The sequence below is a fragment of the Salvia splendens genome, chromosome 8 (genome assembly GCF_004379255.2).
Source record: "Salvia splendens isolate huo1 chromosome 8, SspV2, whole genome shotgun sequence".
Lineage (NCBI taxonomy): Eukaryota > Viridiplantae > Streptophyta > Magnoliopsida > Lamiales > Lamiaceae > Salvia > Salvia splendens.
In genome coordinates, this window is record NC_056039.1 from 11475385 (window position 1) to 11500334 (window position 24950).

The 24950-nt window shown below is 42.6% G+C and overlaps 1 protein-coding gene and 1 non-coding gene across 2 annotated transcripts; one reads left to right on the top strand and one right to left on the bottom strand.

The window, feature by feature from the left end:
• Window positions 1-19714: 19714 nt before the first annotated feature.
• On the top strand, window positions 19715-20872 carry LOC121743548 (zinc-finger homeodomain protein 9-like). The gene has a single exon (XM_042136874.1). It carries the CDS (start codon window positions 19966-19968, stop codon window positions 20710-20712), a length of 747 nt encoding a protein of 248 aa, XP_041992808.1. The 5' UTR covers window positions 19715-19965; the 3' UTR covers window positions 20713-20872.
• A 1012-nt stretch (window positions 20873-21884) lies between these two features.
• Window positions 21885-21964, bottom strand: TRNAL-CAG. The gene has a single exon. It is a non-coding gene; the product is annotated as a tRNA-Leu (tRNA).
• Between the last annotated feature and the right edge of the window lie 2986 nt (window positions 21965-24950).

Sequence of the window (24950 nt, forward strand, 5' to 3'; positions counted from 1 at the left end):
TTCCCAAAAATTAAATATCTCGTCACATTAATTATTGGTCAAATTTCGTTGACCGGGCATCTTAAATTCAAGATTCCAATAATCCCCCACATGAGTGGAAAAAGCCAAATGCATATGCATGCAGACACAAGCTCAACCCTCACGAGGTATATAAGTATAAGGATATGTAGTTTTTGGATTTGAACCGTCCATGGATAACACCATCGGGTACACAGGCGGACCAGTAGCGCGATGCTTTGAACTATTCCTCCACGGCGTGTACCGAGACAATGATGTTAACACTTAAACACTTCAACCTCTTCCGTTCTCACAGTTTGTGTCCATTGCAGTCTTGGACACCACTTTGGATTCATAAGTGCGTTTTGTGAAGCGACCACACTTCGCATTTACATAGGTGATTCTTAGTCAAGTACCTTGCCCTACTTGGTCTCTTTGAGAACTCCATCTCTTTGAGATCCTTAAGAACCATTAAAAGTCATAGACTTAGCCTTACCACTTAGGCAGGTTTTTCAATACTCTATTGCACTTTAGGGCATAGATATAGATGAGTGTTTCTCATGAACTCTCATAGCTTAGTTTTCTCATTGAACCAAGTTCTTGGGATCTCCAGTCATCATGGTTGGGTTACCACTATGATTATTCTTTTAGTTTGTGGATTTTAGACCCATTCCCTCTAGCAGTTTATTCATTTGATCACGGTTTAACCCTTTGGTTAGCGGATCCGCTAGATTATCTATTGACTTCACATAGTCGATTGTAATCACGCCAGTTGTGATCAAATGCCTCACGGTGTTGTGTCGTCGACGAATGTGTCGAGACTTACCATTATAGAAGCCATTATTTGCTCTTCCGATAGCTGCTTGGCTATCACAGTGAATTAACACTGGAGGCGCAGGCTTGGACCAACAAGGAATGTCCTCTAGGAAATTCGTAAGCCACTCGGCTTCTTCACTAGCTTTATCTAAAGCTATGAATTCTATTCCATTGTTGATCGGGCTATACAAGTCTGTTTTGTGGATTTCCATGAGACAACACCACCCCCAATAGTAAAGACGTATCTACTTGTAGAGAGTGAGTCCTTGTTATCGGATATCCAGTTTGCATCACAGTACCCTTCAAGTACCGGGGGTATCTCGTAAAGTGTAGCCCATGATTTTGAGTATATTTCAAATATCTCGAAACCCTTACAAGAGCAGTCCAATGCTCTTTGTTAGGATTGCTCGTGTAGCGTGCTAATTTGTTCACAGCGCAAGCGATATCGGGCCGGGTGCAATTAGTCAGATACATAATGCACCCAATGACCTTCGCATAGTCTTCTTGTGCGACAGGTTCACTTTTGTTCTTGGTTAAATGAACATTTAGCTCTATAGGTGTCTTAGCCGGCGTGCTATCATAAGCGTTGAATCTTTTTAGTACTTTCTCAACATAATGAGATTGTGTTAAGGTGATTCCTTCGGATGTTCTTAGAATTTTCATTCCAAGAATTACATCGGCTAGACCCATGCCTTTCATGTCAAAGTTTCTTTTTAACATGGCTTTCGTGTCGTTAATTACTTGGGTGTTACTACCTATGATTAACATATCATCAACATAGAGACACACTATAACGTATCCATTATCAATGTTCTTAATGTAGACACATTTGTCACATTCGTTGATTTTAAATCCATTTGATAATATCACGTTATCAAATTTCAAGTGCCACTGCAACGACGCTTGTTTCAATCCATAGAGGGATTTAACCAATTTGCATACCTTTTTCTCTTGTCCAGGTACTACAAAACCTTCAGGTTGTTCCATATAAATTTCATCTTCAAGGTCACCATTTAGAAACACAGTCTTAACATCCATTTGATGAATCTCAAGATTGTGTACAGCAGCAATCGCGAGAAGCACTCGAATTGATGTAATCCTCGTTACATGTGAGTAGGTATCGAAGAAATCGTACCCTTCCTTTTGTTTAAAGCCTTTGACTATGAAAGGACCGTGGGTGCGTAGGTGTCGTTCAAGCAAGGATATATCCTACTGGTCAGGATAGAGATCCTAACTAAGCCTAGACCCAGGCTTCAAAGATTCCTCAACCCACTTCTACTGAGCAGTATGGTGGTGGTAAGGGTCGAATCCCACAGAGATGGTGCGTTAAAACTATTGTGGTGATATTCTGGATGGTTTGGTAAGCTACCACGCTTTGGGTTGAGACTTATCTAGGCTGGAATTTAAAGGTGGTACTCTACTGACTAGGAGGTGGGAAAGGTGTTGGACAGGCGGCTGTGTACGTGGAAATGGGGAGACATTTTTGTAACAGAAAATATTTGGAAGGTACGGGATTCTATTTTGGGCTAGACAGAATATTCAGAGGGTAGTGGTAGTCATGGTGACTAGGCCGACAGATATGCAGGTTATAACTAAAAGTAAAGGATAAAAAGTAAAAAAAGCATCTAAAAAGCAAAGTGGTCCCCAACATTAGACATGGACATCTTCTTCTTCAACAACACAAACTAAAATCAGAAAATAATTCCAGATTCAACACGGAAACACAGCTTATCAATTCGCGAACACAGATCCACAAATAAGAACACCAAATCTGAAATCAAAACACAGAAACTGCAACTCCGCGTACTGGTCAGCAGGAAACGAAACGCACTCAAACTAAACTTCACATGCAGCGATTCACTCACGATCGAACAGTTCCACGTTTAACTAAAGGAAAATTGCGACGGAAACAAGGAAAGAAAAGATTCAGCACTTAAAACACCAAGGAACCTTAGATCTAAGCTAACTAGGCGGAATAGGAAGGAAAAGAAATCATCACAATAACCGAAACGGATATCAACTTCATGGCATAAACATGTTCAGATCTTCAACAAGTACGTCAAAGGCAGAAAACATCCAAAAGCAACAAAGATCCAACGTAAAGAAAGCAAGTAAATTAAACTACGAAAGTGAATAAAAGTGTTTTGCCACTCCGGGCGATGGAATCTCTAACTACGATTCTACTGGCTGGAACGGACGATTTGGAACTCCGGGAACATCTAGATCTTCAAGTGACCATGGCAGTGGCGAGGAACGAGATTCTGGACTGGGCTGAAAGACTAAACTCCGAGAGAACTCTCCTAAAAGTGATGATGATCAATCCTCTTTTTTTCTCTCCAAGTGGCTTCCTTTTATAGGGAGGCTTACCCTTGATTTTTAGGGTAAGACCTTGCGGTGAAATGACTTCTTTGCCCTTAATTGTGATTGAGCAGTCCCAGCTATCCTCCTTCTCCATCTCGAGCCATTTTTGCATGTATACTGGTCAGTACGTAATCGTCCTGACGCCCTTTTCACTTGAAGTGTCTGAACTCTGCCTACTGGCTAGAACGCTTACCCTGCACGCTTAAGCAACTAGTTTTGCAGATATAATTCAATTATGCACATCATACTGACCCGTAACCTAGGCCTAGAATACGACTTATCAAACTGCTCACACTTACCACATGCTTGTCCTCAAGCGTGAAGAACAAACAAAAAAAAGAATAAGTCGAATTCTAGCCTGGTTACTCCCCTGACCGACTCTACCTAAACTAGACTCTATACTACAACGACGCAAAGAAAAACACTTGGTCAAACACAGAAAAGAAAACACACAAACACAAATAAAACTAAAACACAAAGATTGGGCTATATTTTCAAACATCCCTTACCTCGGGATCTGGTGCAATCCGGCCTTAGACAGCCTTGAACTTCTGCCACCCCCCATTCCTTCCTGGTCAGTATATCCGCTTGTCAAGATCGCCCAAACTCTCGGCCAAACACTAGATTTACTCGGTCTCTCATACCTCACCAGGAATGTTGGGACCGCATTCTCTCAATATGCTCAACCACACTTGCTTCGGACTTGGATCTCACGTGCAGCTACTGAAGGGCTTAAAGGCTTGTAATGGGGCTATTGGGTTGTAGTGTTTTGGGGTAGATGTTCCTAAAGCTCTAAGTTTCAACATTTCTATTTTATTGATGTGGGGGGGGGGGGAACTGTGTGCATTAGGCTTCTGATCAGTTGCTTCTTAGCTGGCGCTTCTGGCTTGGGTTTCCAACTGGTCAGTATCATCTTGTGGCTTTGCCACCCTTATTCCTTCTCTTTTTTTTGTGTGGTCAAGTTTCTGACCATTTTTCTCCACATTCTTTTTTTTTCCTTTGTGGCTTCGCCACCCTTATACCTTCTTCTCTCCCCCCTTTTTTTTTCTTTTTGTGGACCCGGGATAACTCCCTGGTCGACTTTCTTCCGAACTTTCTTGCCCAGCTGGAGTCTGCTCTCTTTCACATCTTTCTGGCCAGTAACTTCATTCGCCTCATGCCTTGCACACACACAGCCCCAGTGGCTAGGGGTATTTATCTGGGTAAAAGAGTTGGGAAAAGAGGTTCTAAAGGTGGTTTTTTTTTTTTGGGGGGGGGTTTCCTACTGCCTTCAGTGTTTGCTACCCGTGGTCACTTCATCCTAGGCAAATTGTGGCAGCCTCTCCTTTTTTTTTCAATATTTGTGGAAAGTGGTTCCACTTTAAGCTTATAACTCACATTTGAAAAGGGCTTTCGCGTTTGGCTCTAAGTATGGGCTTTTCTCTCATACTCACATCATCTATCCTGACTAGGAGGTACTAGGGAGGGTGGTTTCGGTTTTCCAGCATGTCTTATCTCCCTCAGTTCCCTTCACCGTCAGCTCAAGACGGTTGAGTTTTAAGCCCAATCAACACACAAATTAAAAAAAACTAAACTTAACAGGACACTAACACAAGCACGAACACAAAAAACTACACATATACACATACTCATCATACTGGTCATTGCGTTCCCCCTCCCACTTCACAAGTGTCTGCCCTCAGATAAGGCTGTGAAGTGGAAAAGGTAATGACAAGTATGATGGACACATAGACAAACATACAGAAACAACAAATTAAAACTAAAACTTCTCACACTTAGACTATGGAATAGGCTAAGTGGGAGAGTTTGAAAACCTAAACAGACCAACAAAACACACATATATATAAAACTCCTCACACTTAGGCCGTGCAACGGACTAAGTGTGAGTCAACATGCGTACGAAACAAGAAAAAGAAAAAAAAAACAAAAACATGCTACACAGAAACAAATACCAACAAACAGAAAGCTAAGAATAAAACTAACTTGTCAGGGTGGGGGGGTGGTCTAGCGAAGTCTCCTGCTCCTCCGTGGGGCAGGTGCTGTAGGCTGCTTTTCCAGGGGTTCCTCTTCGTTCCAGTGTGATCCTCCTTTTCCTTCGCCGGTTCCTCGGCCTCTGCCGGCACCTCGGCGTTCTCTTCCTCGGGCTCTTCTATCATTGTCTCTGGTGGGTGGGTCTCATCATCCTGGCCTCCATGGCCGCTTGTTCCTGTAGCTGGTTCCTTCTTCCGGCTGGTCACTTCCTTCAACAACTCATCTATCACGGATGCCATTCGGCCCATCTCCGTGATCAATCGATGGTTCTCCTCCTAAAGTAGTCACTAACGTCTCCATAGCATCTTGCCTCTGAGCCAATGTCCTCTGCTCTGCAGATCCTTCCAACATCCGTTCCACTACTCCCGCTAGCTTGACCATCTCTGCCTTCAACTGCTTATTCTCCTCTCTAACTTCGTCCATGCCTTCTCCATTCTGGCTTGACGCTGTTCCTGGTCTGATGCCAATCCGATCATTTCTGCCCTTATCTGTTTTCCTCCGCTATTTCCTCCGCTATTTCCTCCACAGCTTTTTCCATCCCCTCTTGCCTTTGGTCGTGTGCCGGTGCTTCATGAGCTACTGCTAACCGAGCAGTGGGTACAGCTTCCTCTCCCATCGCATAGAAGTGTGGCACGCCTTGCCTCATGTACACCGCATTCGTCCGGACGAACAGGGGGGTATCAAACAATCCTGGGGCGTCCACCATCGTCAAGGGGGTTAAGTCTTCGTCCTCCGAAACGGTGATGTTGTTTCTCACAAAGATTCCCAATATATGGCAGAGGTAAATATTCCGTGCTGGGTGGGTAGCGATGAGGTGACATGTGTATGCAGTCCAGAACCCTAAGTGCAACTTTCTGCCTTTCTTGGCACACCACATAAGATACAGCTCTGTCATCGATGTCCGGACTGCCGAATTGGACTGTCCTAAAAGGTTGTAATCCAAGAAGAGTTGAACCAGGCGTAGATTAGGATCGTTGAGATGGATAGATCGGGAGATAGTGGACTGAAACTGTCCTGCCCCGGGGTAAGTAAGTTCTTCCCAATCTACCTGGGGCTCGAATTCCACATGCCTGCGGGGAATCCCCCGCTCCCTATCTCTCCACTCGGACCCTATGGCCTCCTCCAAACTGCATATTCCTAGCCGAACAGTCCACTCAATCAAATTCATCCTAATCTCACCTCCAAATACTCTGAAAATGATACACTCTACATCCAAATCCGTCGTGACCTTGAATCGAAAGGTCGCGAAAAATTCTTTGGCCAAATCGACCGGAACATTCAAATTCTCATTTCTTAACAGCCATTCAAAACCCAACTCTTGCACAAGGGCGAGAAACGATTCCCGAACCATCAATTCATCTAAAGAGGGGAGATGAATTACCTTTCCACTCTTAACCTTCTTGCATTTTGCGTTCTTGGTGCGATAGATGGATTGGAGCTCCTTGGAGTCAAAAAATTTCATCTCCTCCACCACGTCATCTGTGAGCTCCACCGTCCAACGCTTATATCGGAGTGGTTCTGCAGGTGGATGCAATAATTCCCGATGATCGTTAGGGAGTTGCTGCTCCTTGTACTCCTCATCTTCCATTGTCGTATCGCTATCGGATTCAGATTCTTCACTGATCTCATATTCACTGTCACTCTGTGTTCGCCGGTTTGATAGGGTCCTCGGGTCAGCCTCCGTGATCACTATGCCTGTGTTCACGGTACGCGGTTTTTTTGTACTCGGCTTGTTCTTCACAACGACTTTTCCTTTCCTTTTTCTTTTTATCTGGTACCTGGCTTCCTCCTCAGCTTGGAGTAAGGCCTCGTCCTTCTCAGATCCAGCAGACCTTCCTGACTCTGATGTGAGGTTCGGTCCCCCAGCCATTCCTTCCGTTGTCGTGCCCGGTTCGTTCTGTACTGGAGACACCCCTGTGTCTTCCTGATCAGTAGCTTGAACAAGTTCACCTTCAGCCCTTTTTGGAGTGGCTCGCTCTTCCTCGCTTGCGATCTCTATGGGGTCCTCCGCCGTGTTCGGTTTGGCCCTGCTGGAGGCCCACTTACCTAAACAACGTTGCGATACCCTCTGCGGCTTGGGCGAGTCTGCCTTGGGGTCTGCTTTCACCACCAGTTTTCGCCTGACCGGAATCGGCTTTACAACCTGAGGTGCCACTGGGGTGGGTGCCTCTACTTCCGGCTCTGCTGTCTCTGTTCCTGCATCCTTGGCTTCCGTAGACGCAGTACCTTCCTCTTCTACTTGTACTTTATCATCCCCGGCTTTTACTTGGGGGTCTACTGGTTCTTTTTCTTTACTCGGTACCTCTCCTTCCCCTCCTACCAACTGGAAAGGTCGGCCTTCCAGTATGGTTCCCGATGTGGCGTTCTCCCTGTTTCCTACTGCCCCCAATGCGAGGTCTAGACCCTCAGCCATTGGTGCAGTGTCCTCTTCTCTCCGGTTGACCCTGTTCAGAATCGAGTCAAATTCTTCGTCTGTCATGAGGCCTTATTTTCTGGCCGATTCATTCAAATCTATTTCCGGCCTTCTCACTTCTTGAAATACCGGCTCCTCCTCGGGCGTCCTCTTTGTACCTTCGCTCCCCTCCGGAGTCGTCTTGCCTTGGCTTGACTTTTTCTTACGCTCCTCAGAGTCGGAGTTGTAATGTGCGGCGATAGCGTTGAGTTCTGCCGATTCCGGTACTGAATCTGCTGCATGACTTACCGGCGCAGGCGGAGCTTCGCTGGATGTGGTTCCGACGCCCCCCGTTTGACCAAAACCAGTCAATGCCGCCGTCCAGTCCCGAGTTGGGTCCTGTTGGCGAAGAAATGCCATCATGGCATCCAAGGAAACCATGGGCGATGGCTGAGCGACGGGTGCTGGTTGGGTTGGCTGTGGTCGTGCCTCCGGGGTTTCTCGGCGGCTGGGTTTGTTTTTCTTGGCGATTGCCTTCTTACCCATGAGCGGAAATTACGATCTGGAAATTAGGGTTGGGATTCGGCGGAGATGAAAAGGGAATTTTTCGAGAGAGAGTGTAATTGCAAAATGAGGGTTTGTGAGGGGAAAAGGTAAAGCGGTATGGTTATGTGGGAGAGAAAATGCAGTTCCAGGTGGTTGTAACCGGTTATCAGGGGTAGCCGGTCGCGACGTTTCAGACGGGAAGGGCGGTTGAGGTTTCTGGCCTCTGATTGGTCCGCGCGTCTTTTCCCTCTGCTCACGCGCCATTTTTCCTGCTGCCACCCTGCAAAAGCTGCACAAGCTTTAATTCAAATTTTCGTCCTCTCCATAATTTCTCTCATACTTACCTAAAAAAGAAACTAATTCAAATGGGCACTTAAATAAAATTTTGAAATAGCACCAGATAAGTAATCCCTTGGTCAATGTGCACTTCAAATTAAAATTAAGGCCCGAAAATATTTTTGGATTTTTAGGAATTATCTAGCATGCAAAGATTAATTACGTATTTACAATATTTACAACTTCCTTAGGCAATTTGGAATTCAACTTGGCCAGTATATGCAAACTATTTTCAAAGGGAAACTGGCCGCGCGGAACTCCAAATTCCTATCTTACTGATCAGTATGAAACCGATGTAAGTGGCTGTAGTGGAATTTCATCCACCACACCCACCTCGCTATTATCCCTGAATATTTTCAACCTATGCCCATTTACTATGAAAGGTTCAGAGTTAGAGAAACTCCCTGAAATTTCTACTGCCCCATTAGATCGGAGTACAGTTATGATGTAAGGTCCTGTCCACTTGGACTTGAGTTTCCCTGGCATAAGCTTCAATCTTGACTGGAAGAGTAGTACTTTCTGGCCAACATGGAGCTCCTTAGTTCTCAGATTTCGATCATGCCATAATTTAGTTCGTTCTTTGTACCACATGGCGGAGTCGAATGACTCCAATCTAAGTTCCTCAAGCTCTTGCAGTTGCAGCTTCCTTTCCTCTTCACAGGCTGTAGCATCCATATTCACTTTCTGTACTGCCCAGTATGCTCGATGCTCGATTCCAACTGGTAAATGGCACATCTTTCCAAAAACAATCCGGTAAGGGGACATGCCTATGGGGGTCTTGTAGGCTGTTCGATACGCCCAGAGAGCATCCTCTAACCTTACACTCCAATCCTTCCTAGAAGTGTTCACCGTCTTCTCCAAAATTTTCTTTATCTCGCGGTTAGAGATTTCTGCTTGACCATTTGCTTGCGGATGGTAAGGGCTGGATAGTCTATGGTGCACACCGTATTTCTTCATCAAGGCTTCAATTGTGCGATTACAGAAGTGTGTACCTTGATCGGATATGATCGCCCTGGGTACATCGAATCGGCTGAAGATATGACTCTTTAAGAACTTGGCCACTTCCTTGGCTTCACACGTGCCTGTGGCCTTGGCTTCTACCCATTTGGAGACGTAGTCTACAGCAACTAGGATATACAGATTCCCATAGGATGAAGGAAAAGGCCCCATGAAATCCATTCCCCATAATTCGAATAGCTCGCAAACTATTACGGGTACCTGCGGCATTTCATCCCGGGCAGATATTCCACCGGTCAGTTGGCAATGCTCGCAACTTCTGCAAAACTCGTACGCATCTTTGTTGAGGGTTGGCCAATAAAAACCGCTATCCAAAATCTTCCTTGCCGTCTTCTTGGACCCGAAATGTCCTCCGCATGCTAATGAATGGCAGTGGGTTAAAACATCCCGCTGCTCCCAGTCAGGAATGCACCTCCTTATCACTTGATCGGACCCTACCCTCCACAAATAGGGGTCGTCCCAAAAGTAGTATTTCGCTTCACTCTTGATCTTCATTCTTTGGGCCTTGGTAACACTCGGCACTTCTGGAAGCTCTCCAGTCACTAGGTAGTTGGCCAGGTCCGCATACCATGGTTCCTGCCCTACCTTCTCTTTTCCTTTTGCTATATTATTCTGACCAGTAAGCTTGAACACTTCTTCCCAATCAATTCTTCCGGGCGCAAAAATCACCTCACACAAATGTTCCTCTAGAAATTTATCGTGCACTTCGTCACCGTTTCCATCTTGCACTATTCTGCTCAAATGGTCTGCCACCTTGTTCTCGACTCCTCGCTTATCTTCTACCTCCCAGTCGAATTCTTGTAACAAGAGTACCCATCGGATCAAGCGTGGTTTGGATTCCTTCTTGGCAATCAGATACTTAATCGCCGCATGGTCAGTATACACTATGACTTTGGATCCCAACAAATATGGCCTGAACTTCTCGAAAGAATACACCACTGCCAGCATCTCCTTTTCAGTGGTATCGTAATTCCGCTGGGCTTGATTTAAAGTCTTGGACGCATAAAAAATTACGTACCTCTTCCCGTCGATCTTCTGACCCAGCACGGCTCCTACCGCAAAATCGCTGGCGTCGCACATTACTTCGAAAGGATGGTTCCAGTCAGGAGCCCTTATGATAGGTGCGGATGTCAACTTTTCCTTGAGAAGGTTGAAAGCAGCCTTGCATTGCTCATCAAAGATGAATTCCACGTCATTCTGAAGTAATCTAGTAAGGGGCTGGGCGATCTTGGAGAAATCCTTGATAAATCTTCGATAAAATCCGGCGTGCCCCAGAAAACCCCTTATTCCCTTCTGATCAGTAGGGTATGGTAATTTGGATATAACATCTACCTTGGCTCGATCCACTTGGATACCTCTTTCTAAGACCACGTGTCCTAAAACTATCCCTTCGGTGACCATAAAATGGCACTTTTCAAAGTTCAAAACCAAACTCTTTGCTTGACATCTTTCCAAAACTATATCCAAATGGTGAAGGCAAGAGTCGAACGAGTCTCCGTAAACCGTGAAATCGTCCATGAATATCTCTATGCAATCCTCAATCAAATCGGAAAATATGCTCATCATACATCGTTGAAACGTACCTGGAGCGTTGCACAGGCCGAAAGGCATGCGACGGTATGCATAGGTTCCAAACGGGCAAGTGAAAGTGGTCTTGTCCTGGTCCTCAGGATCTACGTAAATTTGGAAATACCCGCTGTACCCATCTAGAAAGCAGAAAAACTTCATCCCAGCTAATCTCTCCAACATTTGGTCGATGAACGGCAGGGGAAAATGGTCCTTCCTGGTCGCATTGTTCAGCTTACGGTAATCGATGCACATTCGCCAACCTGTGACTAGCCTCGTTGGGATCAGTTCATTCCTCTCATTCTGAACTACTTGGATGCCCGACTTCTTTGGGACCATGTGGATCGGGTTGACCCACTCACTATCCGGTACTGAATAGATAATCCCTAGCGACAACAACTTCAAGATCTCCTTCAATATCTCTTCTCGCATGTTAGGGTTTACCTTCCTTTGAGCATCTCGATGTGCCTTCGCTCCTTGCTCCAACCTAATGTGGTGCATGCAGACATCGGGGCTAATTCCCACTAAATCTGTAAGACTCCAACCAATCGCCTTCTTGTTCTTGCTCAGCAGGGTCAGTAGCCTAGCCTCTTGTTCCTTCGTAAGGCTGCTACTGATGATCACTGGATATGAGTTCTCCTCTCCGAGGAAGGCATACTTCAAATTTGGTGGTAACTTCTTCAGCTCAACTTGAGGTGAAAGTGTGTCTTCGGGTAGAGGGTTTTTCTTAATCTCTCCTTCTTTTTCTAAATCTCCCTCCGATGGTTCTTCTATACTGGCTGGTAGCTGAAACCCTGCGGCTCCAATGAACTCCGATTTCTGACAGAATTCCTTGATTGTTGCTTCTATTTCCTCATCAGTTAACCCCTTGGCTACTGATCAGATCGCACCATGCAGCAGCTTCGATGTCAGCCTGCTCATAAACATCTAACGCTTGGAGTTTCTCCTGCAATAGTTCGGTCTCAAGAAAATCTTGGACAAGGGGGTCAATCACATCAACATAACACAAATTTTCAGAATCAATCGGTTTCTTCATGGCTTCATTGATATCAGAAGTGAATTTCTCTCCATGAAAATCAATGCAAATTGTCCCCTCGGCCATGTCCACTATTGTCTTAGCCGTTCTAAAAAATGGCCTTCCTAACAACACTCCACTAGATTCCCTAGCTTCATGCTCACTCATTTTGATCACATAAAAATCAGCAGGATAGGTAAAATCATGCACTCTTACTAACACGTTTTCTAAAACTCCTTCAGGACTTATGCACGACCTATCAGCCAGTTGGATCAACACCCTAGTATTCGACAATCTAACTCCCTTCAATTGGTTATAGATAAACAACGGCATGACATTTATGGATGCCCCCAAATCACACATTGCATGTTTGACCTTCACATCTCCAATAGCTATAGGCAGAGTGAACATACCTGGATCGGCTCTCTTGGGTGGCAACTTCTCTTGCACTATTGCTGACGCTATCCCTTCCACCGTAATCTTGCCATCCTTCTGGGCTCTCCCGGCTATGAAGTCCTTTATGAATTTCCCAAGAGGGGGTAGCTTCACGGCTTGGAGGAATGGTATGGTGACATCCAACTTCCCAAAAATCGACAAGTAGTCAACCGGGTTCTCTTTCTTCCTCTTTGTAACAAATCGGAATGAGAATGGTTTCTCCCCTTTTTTCTCCTCTACTGGTTCCTCAGCAACCTTCTTGGAGTTTTCCTTGGGTAGTTCCTGGGTCTGAGCCTCCATTCTGGGCTCTAGCTCTTGAGGAGGTTCCTTCCTGGTCAGTAGGGTGTCGGGTTCACCTCGTACACTTGGTGTATCATCCAAGAAGAATGGATCTTTCATCCGAGGCATAGTTCTCCCTAATTCTTCCACGGAAATGGTATCACCTCCTATCTTCGTTCCATTGGATCCTCCACCAAGTTGTTTCGGTTGAGGCGCGTCATAAGTGGTTCCTGACCTCAACGTAACCTTACTCACATTTGCCTTTTCGGGCATTTGGACTGTAGATGGGAGTTTCCCTGCATTTCCCTTCAAATCACCCACCGAACTGGCCAGTTGAGCTAACTGCCTATTCATCATATCCATGTTCGCCTTATGTTCCTTCTGGGCGTTTTGCATCCCCTGCACGACCTCATTATGGGATTGCAATTCTCCTTTGATGCTCTGTTGTGACGCTAGCATTTCACCCATCATGTCCTCAACGAATCTCCTTGACCTGTTCGAGTTTTGGAAATGACTTGGCCCTTAGTGTTGATAGTTCTGGGAGTTTTGCTGGCCTTGATTAGGCGGGTATTGGTTATACAGGGCAGGAGGGGTGTACTGATCTTGAGGATATTGATTCTGGTGCTGGCCTTGGAATTGATTTTGGTTCTGATGGTTTTGGGGTCCTGGGTTTGGCTGATTTTGGAAGTTTTGGAAGTTTCTCTGGTGGGGTGGCACATAGACAGGGTTCGGGTTCTGGTTTTGTGGGTTTGGGTTTTGGGAATGTTGGTTTCTTCCTAACCAGTTGGGCACGGTTAGGGTTTTGGTTCGGATGAGGGTTATACTGATTCTGACCTTGGTTCTGATTTTGGCTCCCGTCACCCCATCGGAAGTTTGGATGATCCCTCCATGGTGCATCCCGTTGCCTACCTTGAATCCAATGCCCACTAGAATTGAAGTACCCTGCAGCATTAACTTGCTCCATATTCCCGAAATCATTAGGCTGATCATAGTTCGGTCCTTGATTTCCCTGCTCTGCACCCTTGTAATTCCCAGCTGGGGGAGGTGGTGGAGTGCTCTTCTCGATCGCCCTCAGAAGTGACTTCTTCAGCTCATCCATTTTCAAATCCATTTTCTGCTCCAGTGTATTTTCCTGATCAGTAATCGAGGCAACAGCAGCCCGCTCTCGGTTGTATCCTTCCCTTGAATGGTCATACTCTTTCTTTGCATTCAGCAGCTTTCTTAGGACTCTCTTCGCTAACCCGCAATTGCGTGAAGCTTCCTCCTGACGATGAATTTACCAGGTCCTTGGTTACCGCGTTCATGCCTTCGTAGAAAGTATGATGTACTTCAATATCCGCCATGCGATGGTTGGGACATGATTCCAAAAGACCCATGTATCTTGCCCAATAATCACTCAAGGGCTCATCATACCCTTGCTTCACATTAGTTATTTCCCTCTTCAGCGCGCTTGTCTTGGATGACGGAAAAAACTCGCCCAGAAATGCTGACTTGAAATCGGCCCAAGTCTCAATAGAGTTGGGGGGCAGGTGCATGAACCAGGTGTTAGCTTCCCCCTTGAGTACAAATGGCAAAGCCTTCAGCCTATAATCATCCTCAGTTGCTCCTGCTGGTCTTCTCTGCGCCCTATAAATTTTGCAAAACTCATGAAGAAACTCATACGGCCCTTCGTAGCTCTTCCCGCAGTACGTAGGCAGGATCGCGATCACATGAGGCTTCACATCGCAGGCGGTTTGCCCTGGAGTAACGACTATGGCCTGCGGGGTTCTCCTTCAGTGTGCGCGTTCAGCGTCCCGATCTCCGGGTCCTCATCTCCCTTGTTGGCCATTTCCCTTGGGTTGCCTTCCAACCGTGGTATCTCTTCTGGTATCGGTCCCTCTATGGTGCCCTTCTCTTCGCCACTACTCGTGCCTAGGTCAGACAAGGTGGTCGACAGGCCAGAACGAGTGGTTACGAGTATAGATCCTCGCTGAAGTATCTTTGGTCTCCCCTGGTCAGGAGCCGAACTGCTTCTCATAAACTGAAATGAAAAGAAAAGAAAAAGAAGATTATGCACAATATATACGCCAAAGTATCACACACAAAAGTAACTAGTAACGCCATCCATCCCCGGCAACGGCGCCATTTGAAAGGACCGTGGGTGTGTAGGTGTCGTTCAAGCAAGGATATATCCTACTGGTCAGGATAGATATCCTAACTAAGCCTAGACCCAGGCTTCAAAGATTCCTCAACCCACTTCTACTGAGCAGTATGGTGGTGGTAAGGGTCGAATCCCACAGAGATGGTGCGTTAAAACTATTGTGGTGATATTCTGGATGGTTTCGTTAGCTACCACGCTTTGGGTTGAGACTTATCTAGGCTGGAATTTAAAGGTGGTACTCTACTGACTAGGAGGTGGGAAAGGTGTTGGACAGGCGGCTGTGTACGTGGAAATGGGGAGACATTTTTGTAACAGAAAATATTTGGAAGGTACGGGATTCTATTTTGGGCTAGACAGAATATTCAAAGGGTAGTGGTAGTCATGGTGACTAGGCCGACAGATCTGCAGGTTATAACTAAAAGTAAAGGACAAAAAGCAAAAAAAGCATCTTAAAAGTAAAGTGGTCTCCAACATTAGACATGGACATCTTCTTCTTCAACAACACAAACTAAAATCAGAAAATAATTCCAGATTCAACACGGAAACACAGCTTATCAATTCGCGAACACAGATCCACAAATAAGAACACCAAATCTGAAATCAAAACACAGAAACTGCAACTCCGCGTACTGGTCAGCAGGAAACGAAACGCACTCAAACTAAACTTCACATGCAGCGATTCACTCACGATCGAACAGTTCCACGTTTAACTAAAGGAAAATTGCGACGGAAACAAGGAAAGAAAAGATTCAGCACTTAAAACACCAAGGAACCTTAGATCTAAGCTAACTAGGCGGAATAGGAAGGAAAAGAAATCATCACAATAACCGAAACGGAAATTAACTTCATGGCATAAACACGTTCAGATCTTCAACAAGTATTTCAAAGGCAGAAAACATCCAAAAGCAACAAAGATCCAAAGTAAAGAAAGCAAGTAAATTAAACTACGAAAGCGAATAAAAGTGTTTTGCCACTCCGAGCGATGGAATCTCTAACTACGATTCTGCTGGCTGGAACGGACGATTTGGAACTCCGGGAACATCTACATCTTCAAGTGACCATGGCAGTGGCGAGGAACGAGATTCTGGACTGGGCTGAAAGACTAAACTCCGAGAGAACTCTCCTAAAAGTGATGATGATCAATCCTCTTTTTTTCTCTCCAAGTGGCTTCCTTTTATATGGAGGCTTACCCTTGATTTTTAGGGTAAGACCTTGCGGTGAAATGACTTCTTTGCCCTTAATTGTGATTGAGCAGTCCCAGCTATCCTCCTTCTCCATCTCGAGCCATTTTTGCATGTATATTGGTCAGTACGTAATCGTCCTGACGCCCTTTTCACTTGAAATGTCTGAACTCTGCCTACTGGCTAGAACGCTTACCCTGCACGCTTAAGCAACTAGTTTTGCAGATATAATTCAATTATGCACATCATACTGACCCGTAACCTAGGCCTAGAATACGACTTATCAGACTACCAGTCTGACTTTATACTTGTCCACTGTTCCATCGGCCTTAAACTTTCTTTTAAGGACCCATTTGCATCCTAAAGGTTTAGCACCTTCAGGTAGATCAACCAACACCCACGTGTGGTTTTGCAAAATTGAATCGATTTCGCTTTGAACAGCTTCTTTCCAATGCAACCCATCTGGGCCTGCTAAGGCTACTAATATCGATGTTGGTTCTTCATCCAACATGAATGCAATATAGTCAGGACCAAATGTCTTTGGTGTCTTTGGTGGTCTAGATCTTAGTCACTTTTGGGCTAAGATCATTTTTTTGGAACATTACATTTTGATCTTATTTACGGGTTGGGGGTCTGCCTAAACCCCCGTCCACAAAGGGTGTTTTTTATTAAAAAAAATGTCTTTGGTGTTCTGACCCTATTCCCACGTCTCAGTGTTTCCTCATTCGGATCAGGCCTTGCACGTTTGCGTAAATCGGGCTCTATCTCCAATGGTTTAGAACTGGTGGTTTCATCTCATCCTCAATTCTTGTCTCAGAATTGGATGCTACGTTTTCCTTATTTTTGCAAGGAAATGTATTTTCAAGAAATACAGTGTTTCTTGATTCAATCGTTGTTCCTACAGTCACAGTTGGAATTTCGGACTTGTGGACCACAAATCTGTATGCACTACTATTAAGTGCATATCCAATGAAGATGCAATCAACCGTTTTAGGTCCGATTGTAACTTGTTTGGGCGGGGGAGCCATCACATTAGCCAAACACCCCCACACTTTGAGGTATTTGTAGGATGGTTTCCTTCCTTTCCACAGCTAATAGGAGGTAACTTCTTTGCCCTTGAGAGAGATTTTATTCAAGATATAGTTGGCTGTCAAAACCGCTCCCCCCCACATGTTATGTGGTAATCCTGAAGTCAGAAGCAGTGCATTCATCATCTCTTTTAGAGTTCAATTTTTGCGTTCTGCAACCCCTTTAGATTGGGGTGAATAGGGAGCAGTTGTTTGATGAAGTATGCCACTTGCATTGCATAGTTCTTCAAACGGGGCTACATATTCGCCTCCTCTATCACTTCGAATCATTTTGATTTTACAACCCAGTTGATTCTCAACTTCGTTCTTATAATTCTTGAACGCTTCCATTGCTTCATCTTTGCTTTTCAAAAGATAGATATAGCAATATTTTGTGCAATCATCTATATAGGTGATAAAATACTTTTTACCGTCTCTTGTTTGCACAAATTTTAAGTCACATACATCGGTGTGAATTAATTCAAGGGGTTTGGTGTTTCTTTCAACTGAATGAAACGGTAATTTAGCCATTTTGGCTTCAAGACAAATCTCACATTTATCTTTACTATAAACTTCACTTGTCTTTAGTAAATCAAGATTTACTAATCTTTTAATGGCGTTTATATTTATATGTCCCAATCTACAATGCCACAAGTTTGAATACTCAGTCAAGTAATAGGAAGTAGATGCATTGTTATTGATAGCCAAAGGCTTTGGAACAAGGCGCGTAGCCGCACAAAGCTTAAAAAGTCCATCGGTTACATAACTTTTTCCGAGGGACTTTCCAAACTTATACAATACAAACCTATCGGACTCAACTACAAGTTTGAAACCCTTATTAACTAGTATAGATCCAGAGACTAGGTTCTTTCGGATGTAGGACACATGCAGCACATCCTTCAAGGTGATAGAGACTTCAGATGTCATTTTGAGGATCACATCTCCAGTTCCTTACACTTCGGATGATGCTTGATTCCCCATGCTGATCTTCCTCCCATTAACAGGATTGTAAGTTGAAAACTTACTCCTATCGGCACAAACATGAGCAGTTGCTCCAGTGTCGATGTATCAGCTTCCCTTGTTTTCAATCAAGTTGGCCTCTTCAATGACCACGACAATGAGGCCATTCTCGTCCTAGTCTTTGAACTCCTTCTCGACGACGTGGGCAGCAGGCTTCTTGTTCTTGTTTTGGCAATCCTTGGCGTAGTGACCAGGTTTGACACATTTGTAGCAGTCGCCTTTCACAGGTTGCTTTGCCTTGCCTTTGTCCTTTGACGTTGGACGGTTTGGGCGAGGACGTTTGTTGGAGGGACCGCCTTGCTACAACAAGTTGGCCTTGGCTTCAAAGGGGCCATGGCCTTTAGCCTTTTGGTCATTTTTGCGCACGTCCGATTCAATGCGCAACTTCACGATCAGTTCTTCAAGGGTCATCTCCTTTCGCTTATGCTTAAGGTAGCTCTTGAAGTCCTTCCAACTAGGTGAAAGCTTCTCAATTATCGTGCCAGAAGTAAAATTTTCTGGCAAGATCATCCCCTCGGTGGCGAGTTCGTGGATGATTATTTGGAACTCCTGTACTTGGTCTATCATTGGTCTTGAATCGACCATTTTGTAGTCCAAGTACTTAGCTATTACAAATTTCTTAGTGCCGACATCATTACTACGGTACTTTTTCTCTAGGTTTTCTCACATTTGTTTAGATGTGGTTACATTAGAGTATACATTGTAGAGGTTATCATCTATACACTTAAAATGAAATTTTTACATAGATAATCCCTTTTGTGCCATGCGTCGTAGTCGGAGAAGACCTCCAGTCTTGTCTCTTGATCGCTTGGCGTGGGTGACTCGTCTTCCTTGAGATAGTGCACGACCCCCAATGTCGTCAAGTAGAACAGCATTTTCTGTTGTCACCTCTTGAAGTCGGATCCTCCAAACATGTAATTTTTATATTTTAATGTATTTTTAGTAATTGAAGTATTTAAATTAAATAATGGAATGGTGGAACCCTTGAGCATGTCCTTGTAGAAGATCATGAATGTGGGTGTTGTGCTCTTGGGGAAGAATATGAAGTAAAAAATTAATAAAAGTAGGTCCTCTCAAGAGCACGGGTGTGAATGCTCTTGCTATTTGAATTTTAGGGGAACCAATTATTACGATTTGAAGCACGACTAACAATTCCACAAAATGTAAATTGATACTTTTACTAGTAATTTGAATGCTAATTACACAGTCATTGTTTTTTTGTTTTATTTAACAGTTCAATTTCTACAAAATATTTACATAAAAGAAAAAAATCAGGGAAATGACTTTTACCTAGTGGGCTCTATTACCAGGTACTATACACACTGTATCCCACAGGCATAAATTATTGAATTCAATATGTGCTGTAAAATCCCAAAAAGATCACTAAAATCCAAAATGACCACATTTCCTATTACGTTATGTGCGATAAATTAGACAGTGAACTATGGTTAGAATTTACATGAAAATAGATCATATTAAACCCAAACAGAAAATAAAGACTCACATGACATAAAATTAACTATGGTTAAAAGAGAAACAAAAAAAATAAGTGATCAACACGCATCTCCACCAAATCAAGATTTGCATCATCATCATTCATGTTTTCTCTCTCCTCAAACCCTAACCCCATTTCTAATCCCAATCTCTTAAAAATAACTTCACAAAACAAAAGGAATAAAAAAAGGGAAAATTAAATTAAAAAAACCCTCATCCTTTAAGTTTAAAATTAAATGAGTGTGATAGTAGTAGTTGTAGTTTGAGGTGCAATGGAGCTAAGCAATTCGGCGGTCAAAACCCCCGATGCTGAACCCGAAAATCTGACCCGGTTCCAACCCGCCCCGCCTCCCTGCAAGCGCCTCCACCTCGGGCACCCCGTGGTGGTGGCGTACAAGGAGTGCCTGAAGAATCACGCTGCCGGCGTCGGCGGCCACGCCGTCGACGGCTGCGGCGAGTTCATGCCCTCCCCGCTCTCCAACCCCGCCGATCCCGCCTCGCTAAAATGCGCCGCCTGCGCCTGCCACCGCAATTTCCACCGCCGCGAGGAGCCCCCGGCCTCCGCCGCCCTGCCGGCGCTCGAGTACCGCCCAATCCACCGCCACCGCCCCTCCCCGCCGCGCCTGAGCAGCGCCAGCCCGGATAATTCGCCGTCGCCGCCGCCGATCTCCTCCTCGTACTACCCATCGGCGCCGGCGCACATGCTGGCGCTCAGCGGTGGCGCTCTTGTCAGCGCCGCTTCGCCGCCGGCGATGAGCTCCGGCGGCCGGAAGAGGTTCCGCACGAGGTTTACGCGGAATCAGAAGGAGAAAATGCTGGAATTCGCGGAGCGATTGGGGTGGAAAATGCAGAAGAAGGATGAAGATTTGATCGGCGAATTCTGCGGCGAAGCTGGATTGGAGAAGGGGGTTTTCAGAGTGTGGATGCACAACAACAAGAACACTCTCGCTAAGAAAGATGCCAATAACGGCGGCGGAATGAGTTGCGCCGCTGACAGCAAAGAGGTTTTAGATAGTTGAGAATAGATAAATCGGATTTCGGTTGCAATTTGTTAGTTTAATTTCTAATTCTGCTTATTAATTAGGAGTAGATTCTTACCTTGCTTCACTAATCTTTGTTTTGCTTATCTATTACCACTATGAGTAGCATTGATCAAATTTATGGGGGATTTATGGTTTATCTAAATCGGTCCATGCATTAACTTTTTTCATAATTATAGCTATTATCAAATGAAGAATTAATATTACTTGGTTTGTCTGAAATCAGGCGGCAAAAAGTGGTTATATTAATCTAATTGAGGCATTTGTTTTTTTCTGAATTTTAGGTCCTTTTAGAGAGTATAGTACTGCTGCTTGTTCAGGCCAGAAAGAGATTATTATTCTAAATAATTTGATATCGTAGGTTCACTATCATGGAGTAGTAACTTTATTCGCGCATATTTTGCTTTATCTTATCTATATAGTGATCTTTATCTCATTTGATTTGACTTGACATTGTGCTTCGAGAGTTTTATCCATTTAATTAAAAATCTACTGCATATGACTTTGTAGATGTATGTGCTAATTCTTTTTGGTACCATGTTTGTTTCAAGTTTATTGCATCCATTTAATTAAAAATCTACTGCATATGACTTTGTAGATGTATGTGCTAATTCTTTTTGGTACCATGTTTGTTTCAAGTTTATTGCATCCATTTAATTAAAAATCTACTGCATATGACTTTGTAGATGTATGTGCTAATTCTTTTTGGTACCATGTTTGTTTCAAGTTTATTGCGGACATATAAAGCTGTACCATGTTGTGTTAATTTGAACACTTACTAAATCCTAGATGTATTTACATCCTTTTTAAGAGAACAGAAATAAGTAGTAATTATTTGGAAGGTGATGAATGAAAAGAGTGGTTGTGTGTGTTGGGAAATCGAAACACATATACCACTCCATCAAACATCATACCTAAAATAGCTGGTTTGTAACTACAGATAGATATATCTAATTTATTACTAGTATTTTTTTAACACAAGGCTGTTTATTAGGAAAATGATGAAGAATGAAGATGAAGCACAAGATTGGAAATCATAGAGAGAAATGAGAGGGAAGAACGAGTGTCAGTGTTGTAAGACAAGTAAGAAGAGAATAAGAAGACAATTTGATAAGAACTCAAACAGTGAAATAAAAAAATAAACTAAAACATGTCAAGAGTGGGATTTGAACCCACGCCCTTTCGGACCAGTACCTGAAACTGGCGCCTTAGACCGCTCGGCCATCTTGACTGATGATAATTTATTCAGTATAAATATATTTAGTTTAGCGTCACAAGTTTGATAACACTGTACAGTATATACCATTGATATATCCGCATGTTATACTGTACAATACTATTACTTAAGCAACAATGTAAGTTATGAAACTGTAAATTTAATTTATAGACAACAATGTAATAACAATATATATTTATCAGTATCACCCCTCCTACAGTAAAATACACTAGTAATAATGATTGTATTGCAGTAAAAACTAATTGTATTGACAAAAATGTAAACATCAAAGATATTCAATGTTACTGCACGTAAAGATGGAGGGACTGAGCCTGATGCCCGAGAAAGATTCTGCTCTAGTTTGAATGAATATGTGTCAAAATATCAATATTTTAAATGGGAAAATTTTAACGTAAGTCATACTAACATATAAATTACCTAACAATATACCTATTTTTTTTGTTTTTGAAAATAACATTTCTATATAATGTAGAAAATTAAATATTCTTCCCCATCTAGGCATACAATCATTTTTACCTCATCTGTTACAATCTCAAAGCGCAAACGATCGATGTGATTGACAATTCAGAGCTTAGTCAAGAATAATCCAGAAAATATATGGAATAATAAATATTATTATAGGCTTATACTAAAATGACAACCTAAAATTAAAGTGATAAGACAGCCTACCACCAATAAGAACTCTTAGAATTAGGAGTAGATTCAACCTTAGTCTGCCACGTGGCATACTTGCTTGTCTATATATCACAGATTGCTTGATTATCTTTAAATTCATGTCACGTATTGTTTGATACCATATGTCAAGTTGTTTGCCTATGTATCACCGATTGTTTGCCTATGTATCACAGATTGTTTGTCTATGTATCGCACATTGCTTGCCTTGATTGTAATTTTAACTATGATGTCACCATAATGCTCTGATTTCGTATCGCAGTTTGATATTTTTGTGTACTTGTGTTGAAATACTTATGTCATTATGTTGATATTTGTAATACACTATATTGATATATGATAGAAATCTATGAGTTCCATCCTAAAATCAATTGGTGATAGGAGGAGGGGCCCATGAGACTTATATACTGGTTTCAGTTTTCTCTTGACACCGATGTGGGACAGTTATATGTTATATTTTTAGTTTCAATTGCCAACAATATAAAAAATCCACGAAAACTATGATATGATAATAGAATGACCATCTTACCTATTTGTTGATATTTTGTCTACTATTTATTGAAATTCGTGAGATTTAATTTCATCACTCATTTTAAAATCTAAGGATGTAAATTTAATCTTAATTTTGGATTATGATGCTATAAGTAATATAAGAAGACACATTATATATATATATATATATATATATATATATATATTATAGGGATGTATTCATATCCTTTTTACATATTTTGTTATATTGTTCTTTTCAATCTCGGCCATTCAATATCAAGATCAGATGGCCCAAAATATTGCCACATGAATTTAATTTTATTGATTAAAAAACTCAAAAAGGTCAAAATTGGGATACACAAATGTGTTTGTTATGGTAACTTCCTTGATTTTCTCTTCCAAAATCTCAGCGGTTTCTGTCAAAGATTTCACGATGCAATCTGTCGTTTCTCCATTAAATTTCAGCGTCTGTTCTCCTTTGAACACTTGAAGGTCCTAAATTCGTTACTGTTTTTCATAATCGAACAAAACCGTGTGTTTATTTATTCTCTAAAGACATGAATTTGTGGGTGGCCTCAGTCATCGCTTGCGTTTTACTGAACAATGGAAGAAGGTAAGTATTTTTTGGCCTGCAATGATTTTCAATGCTAGTTGTTAACTGAAATACTGATTTGCTTGAGTAATCCATTGTATGTTATGCTTTGTTTTGTTACATAAATTCGTGAGTAATATATCGGTGCACGTTTCTTGTGTTTCCCCAAGGGTTTAGCAATCCTTGGGGCTAGGGTGTAGTATGTTGTACGTATTAAAACCGTCATCAAAGTCCACGAGTTTCGTTCATTAATCTAGGGTTTAGAAATCATATCGGCTAGGTAGTAGTTTTTAACTGAACGACATAATGTACATATATTATTATGTAATGGTTATTTTAGTTTCTATAATTGACGATTTGTGAGCTGTAATGTAAATGTTTGTTGACTAGTTTAATTTAAGTGTGGCCAAGTTTGATTGTTTGGTACACGTTTCTTGTTTTCCCCAAGGGTTTAGCAATCCTTGGGGCTAGGGTGTAGTATATAGTAAGTATTTAAACCGTCGTCAAAGTCCACAAGTTTCAGTCATTCATCTAGGGTTTAGAAATCTTATTGGCTAGGTAGTAGTTTTTAACTGATACACATAATGAACATATATTATTATTTAATGGTTGTTTTAGCTTCTGTAATGGACGATTTGTGATCTGTAATGTAAATGTTTGCTGACCATTTTTATTTAAGTTTAGCCGTGTTTGATTGTTCGGCGCACGTTTGTTGTTTTCCCCAAGGGTTTAGCAATCCTTCGGGATAGGGTCTAGTATGTAGTAAGTAACAAAATTATTACCAAAGTCCACAAGTTTCAGTCATTCAACGAGGGCTTAGATATCATCTCGGCTAGGGAGTAGTTTCAACTAATTTACATAATGTACATATATTACTCAATAATGGTTATTTTAGTTTGAGTAATGGAAGAGTTATGAGCTATAATGTATATAATCATATTGCATTAGTAATCTGTTTTCGTTCATTATCGTTAATGAAGTTTTACATTATTCGGTTATTTATATCCATGACGTCCAGTCTATTGTTCATTATTATTAAAATAAAGTTGATTTTTTATAGATTATTTTATTACTATTTTCCATTGCTATGGGGTGATGTTTCATTATTCTTTAACATAGAACAATTACATGTTCCGAGTGAATGTAATCATCATCTAATACCAAAAAATTATTTCTGTTTGAAAGAAGCACACTACAAATTGTTCAAAAAATACCAAGCCACAA